At 36.5% G+C, this 10,169-nt stretch overlaps 1 protein-coding gene across 1 annotated transcript in view; it reads right to left on the bottom strand.

Annotated features, from left to right (window-relative positions):
- LOC110027629 (calcium and calcium/calmodulin-dependent serine/threonine-protein kinase-like) overlaps window positions 1–7,690 on the bottom strand; it is an 11,541-nt gene extending 3,851 nt beyond the window's left edge. Inside the window, exons 1-5 of the mRNA XM_020729137.1 lie at window positions 7,434–7,690; window positions 6,454–7,200; window positions 6,064–6,118; window positions 3,076–3,186; window positions 2,470–2,702 (exon numbers count right to left, since the gene is read on the bottom strand). Coding sequence (XP_020584796.1) covers window positions 2,470–2,702; window positions 3,076–3,186; window positions 6,064–6,118; window positions 6,454–7,154 — 1,100 coding nt within the window. The 5' untranslated portion in view covers window positions 7,155–7,200; window positions 7,434–7,690. The remainder of the gene's footprint in view (window positions 1–2,469; window positions 2,703–3,075; window positions 3,187–6,063; window positions 6,119–6,453; window positions 7,201–7,433) is intronic.
- Between the last annotated feature and the right edge of the window lie 2,479 nt (window positions 7,691–10,169).

The following is a 10,169-nucleotide window of genomic DNA, read 5'->3' as shown; positions in this document are numbered from 1 at the left end:
TATGAGGATGGCAGTTAGCAGGGCAGTTAGCAGTTCTACAGGTAAATTTAAGCTGAAATATGATGATATTCGTGATTTGATTTTAGCTGAGGATGTACGCAGGAAAGATTCTAGCGAGACCTCGGGTTTGAGTTCGGCACTGATTGTTGATTCCAGAGGGAGATCACAAGACACAAACTCAAACCGTGGAAGATCAAAATCAAAGTCAAGTCAGCAAACAACCTGCTGGAATTGTGGCAAGGCTGGCCACATAGAAAGAAACTGTAGGTATCCTAAAAAGAAGGAGAATGATGACGCTATTGTTGTAAATAAAAAAATATAAGATGTACTATTTCTGGCAGTTTACAGTTCTGTTGATGATTGGATACTGGATTCAGAGGCTTCCTTCCATACATCTTCCCGTCGGGAGTTAATGCGAAATTATGTTGCAGGTAACTTTGGGAAGGTATATCTGGCTGATGGAAAAGCTCTTAACGTGGTGAGAATGAGAAGCGTTGATATTGCACTCCCTAATAAGAGCAAATGGACTTTGCAAAAAGTCAGGCACGTTCTTGAGTTGAAGAAAAACATAATCTATGTTGGGCAGCTCAATAAGGGTGATCATTCGGTACTGTTCTCAGATAACACTTGGAAAGTTACCAAAGGAACATTAGTACTAGCTCGGGGTAAGAAAACTAACACACTATATATGATTACAGGTTTACTCAGGCGAGTACACATGAGTCAGAGGTGCATTATGGGGAAGCAGAAAAAGGTCAATTTTCTGAAAAGTGGTAGAGCACCAAAGACAGGAAAGCCAAACCTTGTACAGACAAATGGTGGAGAACCACAGAGTTATGAAGAAATCTTGCAAGATGAGAATTCGAGCAAGTGGGAGCTGACCAAGAAGGAGGAGACGGATTCTCTACCAGGGAATCAGACTTGAGAGCTGGCAGAACTTCTATCGAGGAAGAAGGCTTTGCACAACAAGTGGGTGTACCGGGTGAAGACTGTGTTTGGTGGCAGTAAGAGGTACAAAGTTGGCTTGTTCAAAATGACTTTCAGTATATGCGGGATATTGCTCATGCAGTGGAAGTTGTAAGCTTGGAGGTACAACGCTACGTTGACGGTGATATGTCAGCTGAGGGTGTTACTCGTGAGAAGCTGAAGTTGTGCTCAACTTCAGCTGGTCTTCTGACATGAAGACAAGGGCTTTGAGTTGCAGAAGTGGAGGATATCATGTTTGAGGAAAAGGTCGGTATAGCTAATAGATGATGCAGCTAGTAGGTGATGCATTCAGTGTCCCAGTCTCCAAGTGGGAGAATTGTTGGGTAATGTGGAGACCCGGTCCACCAAATTTAATTAGCTTCTTAATTAAATATCTCATCTACCGTTTACCTATCACACCCACCTACCTCCCACCTACCACATCCCACCTACCGCTCACCTACCGCCCACCTACCGCTCTCATGATTTCTATAAATAGTCTCTTTTAATTTAAAGGAAATGCAAGCCAAGCAAGACCAGCCTAGTCATCTTGTGGGGGAAAGAGAGGAAGAGAGAGAGAGGAAGGGAGAGAAGAAAATAGAGATTTTCTTATAAGCGTCGAGACGCTCGATAGTGTAATTCCTCGAAGAAATAAATCCTCTACAGCTCCGTGGATGAAAAAAAATTTGTCGAACCACGTAAATCTTTGTGTCGCTCTGGTGTTTTTTCTGCGTGTAATTTTTCTTATTCCATTCTTCGTTTTATTGTCGTCGTTTTACACAACAGATTAGTGGCTTGCCGTTTGGAGAGAAAATGTAAAACAAATGTATCTGTGAAAGGGATGTTGTAGCTCTAGTGGCAGACAAAATTAGAGAATCGTCTTAGATGTTTTGGTCACATTAAACATCGATCATTTGATGATCCAACTAAGACGATAGAAGTTTTAGATTTAATTCATTTTAGGACAGGTAAAGGTAGAATTAAAAAACATGAGCATATTGTATAATTTATCTTAATTTATTAGAATTAAATGAAAATATGACACTCAATAGGACATATAGGAGAAAATAGATTCATGTAGCCGGCCCCACTAAGTGGGATAAAGACTTGTTGTTGTTGTTGTTATACAGATAATAACGGAATTGTGACCAAGGCTGTCCAGTAGCTATAGAGTTCGTCTGAAAACAAACTACATAAGAATGCTTGTTCTATGGTTGTTTTGTAACTTTCTGAGTCATCCTTCTCGTTTCTTTACCGCTGTCAGTGCTTAGTAGAAATAATTTTCTACTTGTGTCATTCTTGAATATTACTTCATTGAAAAGGAATTCATTATTTTACTGTTTTTCAGTCTTTTCTAGATTAAAGAATTGCATTTAAACTCTTTCGCAAGGAGTAAAGATCTTGCTTCTTTTTCTAGTATTTAATAAATCAACTGAATTTCCTCTAATTTATGCTCTGCTAAACTTAAAGAAATGATCCAAAGATGATTAAATATTGACTCACATCCGCTTGAAGTGCATGCGAAGATTCTCAAGCTCATCGGGGGTGAGATCATGGCACCCAAGAAGACTCCTCAATTTTTTTGTTCTTAAGAAAACTTTGCTGCTCCACACACTAGCTATTGCAGCTGCACGGAATTTTCTTCTAGCATTGAAGCTTTGCAGCCTAGAGACAACCTCAGCATCAATAAGCTCTTGCTTTGCACAATCTCCAATAACCCAAGGATGCTTCAAAAGCTGTTAGGAAGCAGATTCTCAAATAACACAATTTAAGTTGGAGTGCTTAGCAAAAACAAAAAATATTTGCTTAGGGCATTTTGGGACCACTGTTGTTTTTTTTTTCTATTTATTGTTTTTATTTTATTTTATTTTTATGTTTTGATCTGAAACAAAAAAAAATTTGGTATGTTTGATTGAAATAAGGTTGTTTTTTAAAACACTAAAACACCTAAATGTTGTTTTGAGTGTTTTAAAAAATATATTAATTTATTTTTAGAAATAAAAAATAGAAACATGTAAAAAGCATACCAAACAAATATGTTTCCATAAACAAGAGAAAACAAAAATAAAATCGATCCCAAACAAACACTAATAGTAATGGTAATCATACCTCTTCGGCGGTTGGTCTGCGATAAGGTTCAACAGCTAATAGACTGGAAATCAAATCCTTTGCTGAAGAAGTTATGGTTTTCCAAGTGTTCTCTTCAAAGCTGAAGTCACCCTACATCAAAGTTATTAAAAAATGGAATAACAATGCTGCATTTGGTGCAAATAATAATAATAATAATAAAAAAATAAATAAATAAGTTTCTGGTTGCTTGGAAAATTAGAGCAATGGAATATAATCTTAAAAGTGTATGAACTAGTTTATTAAGAAAAGAGTAAACTAATGCATGCTTACAGCAATCTTCTTAATTTTTATAACCTTACACAGCAGAGATTTCCAACACTTCAAAAGTTGCTAATTGATGAAAAAAATATACCCGACTATAAATGAGGAACAAGAAAGTCAATTTGCACGAGGAATTTCATCAAATAGATTAATGTATTATCTTTTGCTGATTCTTATGTTGAGAAAGAGAGAATAATTATGGCCTTCAACTTTCTATCGGACTACTTTTCGTCATCAACCGAAAGACGAGCACTTCAGAATAGCTCAAAAGCTGGCCTCCATGTAACTTCAAAGAATGCCTCCACGGAGGTAAGAGACAATTTAAAGCATATTATGGTTACAAAACATTCAAACTCTGCATAAAAATTATTAAATTTGGTTATATAGTAGTAATTCAATAATTCTTCCAACAGTATGGTAAGATTTGTCTATAGAACTTCCTTGGTTCAATCATACCTCAGAAATATTACATTCATTTGTTACCAAGCCAAAAATAATACAAGCTTAGGATCAGCCAAAATTAATACAAGCTTAGGCGCAATAAAATTCAAGCGTGCATTGTTTCAGCGCAGGCTATTTACTACAAAGAGTAAGGGAATTCTGGTTTCAGGGTATGGTCTTACAGCAAATTTCAGTCATTTTGATCATCATATAATGAATGAGGATTTACGAGAAAAAAAAGGAGTCCACTGAGATATTTTAATTTGATTAAGACAGGTCATTGCTCTGTTCAAAACTATAGGAGAAGAGTGTGAGGGAGCTGTTCATAGGGACCGTGCACAGGTCAGCAGTATATAAATGTTCAAATCAAACAAACTAGTACTTTAGTTAGCTCCTTTTCATGTCAGTTTCATTTTTTAAGTCACTTATAAACCCTATTTAAACTGGCTTACATAATAAGCAAAATAACTAGGTTGTCTCGTTCCCTGTATTAGTGATGCAAAGTAAACCAAGTACAAGGGTTTTCAAAATTCTGACGTTTCAAAACTCTGACGTTTTGTAGAAAGAAAATGGAAAGCAGTTTAAAATTTAGGTGAATCTGGAATTCATTGTGTAGTTCAAAACTTGTGTATCCTAAATTCGTTAGATTTGGGCAATTTCCAAACAGTACAAACTTCAATTTGTTGTTGCTGTCTGGTGGTCTCCGTCTGTCGCATCCAAAGGTCTCCAACTGTTGCTTCAGGAGGTCTTCGCCCACAGTTGCTAGCAACGAGCCCACCATATGCTGACAGAAGGCCGCATGTCTGCTGCCACCCACCCACCAACGGCCGCTCGCCTCTGGCGCCACCACCGTATGTTTAATATTAATCAGTGGTGACAAAAATTTAATCAATTCAGTGTTATTAATTTTTTACATCATTTTATATTGACACTGCTGACAGAAGGCCGCAGTGTTATTGAACATACGGTGGTCAGTACGAGTTCGAGCTGACCACCGTATGTTCAAAACTTCAATTTGTTGTTACAGCATATGTTTTGAAACAATTCAGATTGACAGTTTACTAATCAAAGCCGACCCCACTTAGTGGGAAAAAGGCTTTTTGTTGTTGTAGTTTACCAAGGAAAGCTCTGCTGAGAACTTGATTCATAATACAAAAGCTTCTTTTACATCATTGGTGAGGTCTAGAAACCATGATGATTTCAGAAGAAAATACACAACTAATCAGTGGTGTAAACGTGCCGAGTTGAGCTTGGGCTACCCTTGGCTTGATCTTAAGCTTGATTAATTTTGTCAAATTTGAGCTTAAGTCTACGAGTTCGAGCTGACTCACAAACTGACTTATTTACTATGAAAAGAGAAAATAATATTAATTTAAGGTATTGGTATAATAAAATGATAAATAGAATGAGCAATTATGAGAGAAATAAAAAGAAACCACTTAATATAAAATACAGAATATAAAAGATTATTTTTTAAGCATTTTTAATACTTTAAGGACAAAGTCTTCAAAGTGAATATATTTGGAGTATTATTTATATTACTATGCTTTTATACGAGCCGGCTCACATACTAACGAGTCGACTCGGGGCTAACTTGAATTCATGAGCCACTTATCAAGCTGGCTCATGCGTCGGCTTAAAACACACCCGTACAACTAATCCATCTCTTCTACATGTATTTTATTAAAATAGGACACTATCTTGCTAAATAATATATTGGCCCATGCAGGTTTGTAGGTATTTCTTATAGCTTGCAAGAATAAAAACATCAAAATGGTTCTGAAGCCTTAGAAGTAACACAACGACATTGTACTCTTAGTACTGACAAAAATTTAATCAGCATTAGCTGTTCATCCTAACGCACAAATTTAAAGCCATCGGTCTTTCCCTGATAGCTCATGGTTTTCATATCTTGATCAAATTTTCCTTGTTAATGAGGATAAAAAAAAATCAGATTCGCAAACAGTGAAGAAATGTTTTGGATTCCTAAATACCATGTTCTAGTTCCATGAATTTGCTTGTACAACAAAAATAACTGGTTTGGATCACGCTAACCTATAAATAAGTTCAGGTCATATTTAGATTTTTTTTTTTAGCACCATCCCTCTCTCATCTCGAGTGATCTACTTTAAATGGTATGACCCGAACAACTATTGATCCAACCTGTAACCAATATCAAAGGTAACAACTTAAAGGGCAAAAATGAAACTATCATTCTCTAGACTATACCTATCAATCACAGAAGTTAGAAAGTAGAGAGCTTACCGCTAATATCCTCTGTTGTTTATCTTTATTAGAATTAGCATGAAAAGGGGGGCACCTGCAATGATAGAAAACTTCATTAATCAGAGAACCATTTAAACATGCGCAAATGATTTTCTTTTAATTTTATTTTAGAGAAGATTTACATACATACCACCCAATTCTTATGTATTTACATATCTAACAACCAAACTTTATTTTTTACATTTAGACCACCAAAACTATGCCCGAAAAGGGTGCTCTTAAAAGTTAAAATATTGGTATTTTTGATATGATATAAAAGATTTGGTTGGTAGAAATGTAAAAAATGTAAGATTAGGTGTTAGATATGTAAAATTCATAGGAATTGGGTGGCTCACAAGTATGAATTTACACACATGACCAAAATCATACCCAGAAAGTAGAATATACAAGATCACGCCCAGCGACCACATATCACTAGCTGAAGACACTTCCCGTTTAGACAAAGCTTCAGGAGAAACATAATCTATCGACCCAAAAAGCGCGACTATTGGATCAGTAAAATCCTCCACAGAACTCAAACCAAAGTCCATTATCTTGAGAGGAGAACGCTCACTGCTGTTTAAGAAGAGACAGTTCTCTGGCTTCAAATCTCGGTGAACTATATTGGCTCTGTGAAGAGCCCCTAAACCAGAAGCTATCTGACGGACCACTTCGGCTGCCTCTACTTCTGAATAACGCGAATGAGCAATTATTCTGTCAAACAGCTCTCCGCCAGAACAAAGCTCCAGTACAAGATGAACTCCATGCATGTCTTCGTAAACATCGTAGAGGTGGATGACATTAGGATGAGGTGAAACATCTTCCACAATCCTTCTCATGACCAGAATCTCATTAGTCAGCAGAGCATCAGAAATGGATACCTGCTTCAATGTTGGAGGTTTCAGTCCTGCGTGACCTCGATTCATTCCTTGAGGTGTGAATCCCAACCTTTTGAGTGTCTTTATGGCAACATGCCTCATACTTCCATTAGCTTTGTCTACCCCTCTTCTTACAACGGAAAAGCCACCTCTACCAAGAACATCAATTACTTCATAGTCATCCGTGAGCTTTCTGTTCTCCAGATTCGACATTGGATCGAGTGATTGGAAGCTAATCCTCAAGTGGGGACAGGGAAAGCTTCAAATTCGAAAATTTTTTATTAAAACTATAGAACACTTCAGATAATGAAGAATTAGTCATTCAACGACTATGAAATCAAAATAACTGCAAACAAATCGAACAGCTAATTAAGAAGGGGAATATAAATGTAGAAAAAATAATCAATGACGAAATATCAACCCGATCATGCAAATTTTACTGCTCAAAATTCGAAGTGACAAAGAGAAAGAGAGATGTAAGTAAAGAAATACCTGAAAACCAGTTAGGGTTATAAGCCAAGTAGCCAAAAAACATTCATCAGCTGACAAAATCAGAACTTCAGGAGAGTCAACGGCAATTTTGATCTATGGAGACAAAAGGAGTAATCTTTAGAGCTGCTTCGAGAAAGTTGATGGTATAATTAGTTTGAAACCAGAAGGTCCCAACGAGGAACTTCTTGAACTGATGCGGGGAGTGATAGCTCGAGATTGACCAATGAAGTGTCCTTAGATTTTAAATATATATATATATATATATATATAGAAATATATATATATATATATTTATCTTCTATAAAAAGAATCCGCGGTGAAGAGAGACAGAGATTAAAAAATATGACCGAAGAGAATAGAGAGAATAGAGCAGCGAGAAAGGCGACCGAGGATACGAAGACAAACAGGCAGAGAGCGGGACAAAAAGAAAGCGCAAGCAGCTAAATAACTGCGGGACTCGTTCGTTCAGCTCCGGGAAGAAGACGGGCGCGAGGCTTATAATTTATAGAAAAAAGAGGCTTGTTTTTTAAAGAGTTTTTTAATAATTAATCAAAAAGAAAAAAGAGGCAATTTACATGTACATCACACAATTCTGACATATTTACATATTGAATACTTCCAAGCTTTAATTTTACGCAAACAAATCAAATTTTTACTATCACATCAAACCTAATACTTTTATAAATTTAGAAAGTTAGATCCACTTTTTTTTTGCATAGGATTTTGATATAAAAATGTCGTATAAGTAAATATCAAATTTTAGGTGTTTGACATATTAATATATAGGATATAGATGAACCGGTCCACTAGTAGAAGAAATTATAGATGAACCGGTCCAGACGAATGTCATTCGTATTGTTGGGATTATGCTGGTTAGTATCGGAGGTGTAACTTTGTTTCGATGAGCTTGCCATAAGAGGTTTTTGATCGAAAAAATTGAGTACAGTTGCTTTCAATCCGAAGCGCAACACTCACTCTCTAATCATATTCACTGATACATGTTTAACCTTTTCAGGGAACCCCTACAACAACGTCATCATCATCATTGCTACGATAATTAAATACTAGATTGGTAGCATCTTAATCAACAGTAATAACTTTGTGAACATTCTGTTCAAGTGTGTATTTGACAAGACGGGCTTAAGAATGATTATTAACTACACCTATCAGATCACTCTATGAGTTCTTAAGTGAGAGGAACTAAGCTTTAAGAATAATCGCACCAGCAGTCACCTAAGGAGAGTGTGAGATATTGTTCACATACATAGAGAATTTTCTGGTAGTTGACTTATCTCTAATTTAGAACACCATCTACGGTCGAGATCTACTCTATAAATTCTAAGTCACGGTCTTAACATATTATGTTATAGTGAAGTTTTTCAATTTATCGGGAGATCATCACTATTCGGGAGAATCTAGAACAATCCTGGACCAACTACCTCTGAGCAGTTAATAAACGTAGAGTAGGAGATGCTCGATCTTCAGAACTAGTACGAAGGGGGTCTCAAGGCCAGCGAGACCACCCTTAATATCCCTGCAAACAATAATGAACCTAGTAAATTTTCTTACATTGAAAATCTTGATGCAGGAATAAAATACTTGTTGATTTAATCCCTCTTAAAACACCGTGATGTCTTTACCTGGTTAGTTGCTAAAATGTCAAGGATATCAATAAATGTCACTTGCCATCAGCTAAATGCCAATATAGTCATCTGACCAATGTAGAACATGTGATTGTGCACCATCACTCTGGCCAAACAAATATAGGAGAAGGTTTCAGCAGCTGCAGAAGGCCAACTACATTCGAGAAATGTAATCCTTAAACTAGGTGTTAAACATGGTGATGGTATAGAAAGCTATCTAAAAATGAAAGAAATTCGCGGACTTAACAACTGTAAACTCTACATGCCTGAATGTCAACTACCCATTGTCAAGGATTGACACATTGACAGATTTAATGGTCGCGCACTCTTACTGATTGTCGGCGCTATTTTGTGTTGGAGAGTTTTCTGTAAGTAGCTGTCAGTCACCGGAATCGAAATCCCGTCGCCCGCTTTGGAAGGACGTTGTTGAAGTTTAGAAAAGTTTAGAAAAGTATGAAATCAAACAGACCCCATATTTTTCATAGTTTAAATGAAAGAGCGTTGTACCTCAAATCCTATATTTATCCCGAACGATAAACACAAGTTTTGAGGATGAGGCTCGATCAAATAAACTAAAGAATATATGACAATCGTTTGGTCTGCAAAACTATTTTATTTGCCGACTTTATTTGCCGACAAATTTTTTATTTGCCGACAAATTTCCCTATTTAATATAAATAATTAAATAGGTTTTATATTAAGTTGGGTTCGGACATGCTTCCTATAAGGGCAAGCCCATTTTCAGTGTTATTTCGAGTTGGTTTATGGGGAGCTGCCCGTAAGAAGCTGTCGGTCGCTGGAATTAAAATCTTATCGCCCGCTTCAGAAGGACGTTGAAGTATGAAATCAAACTGACCCCATATTTTTCATAGTTTAAAATGAAATAGTACTATACCTCAAATCCTGTATCTATCCCAAAGGATAAACACAAGACTTAAGGATGAGGCTCGATCAAATTAACTAAAGAAAGTATGACGTCCGTCTGGTCTGCGAAACCTTTGTATTTGCCGACAAATTCCCCTATTTAATATAAAGGATTAAATAGGGTTTATATTAAGTTGGGTTTGGACATGCTTTCTATAAGGGCAAGCCC

This window comes from Phalaenopsis equestris, unplaced genomic scaffold (genome assembly GCF_001263595.1).
Source record: "Phalaenopsis equestris unplaced genomic scaffold, ASM126359v1 Scaffold000432, whole genome shotgun sequence".
Classification (NCBI taxonomy): Eukaryota; Viridiplantae; Streptophyta; class Magnoliopsida; order Asparagales; family Orchidaceae; genus Phalaenopsis; species Phalaenopsis equestris.
This window is presented reverse-complemented; position numbering and strand designations above follow the sequence as displayed.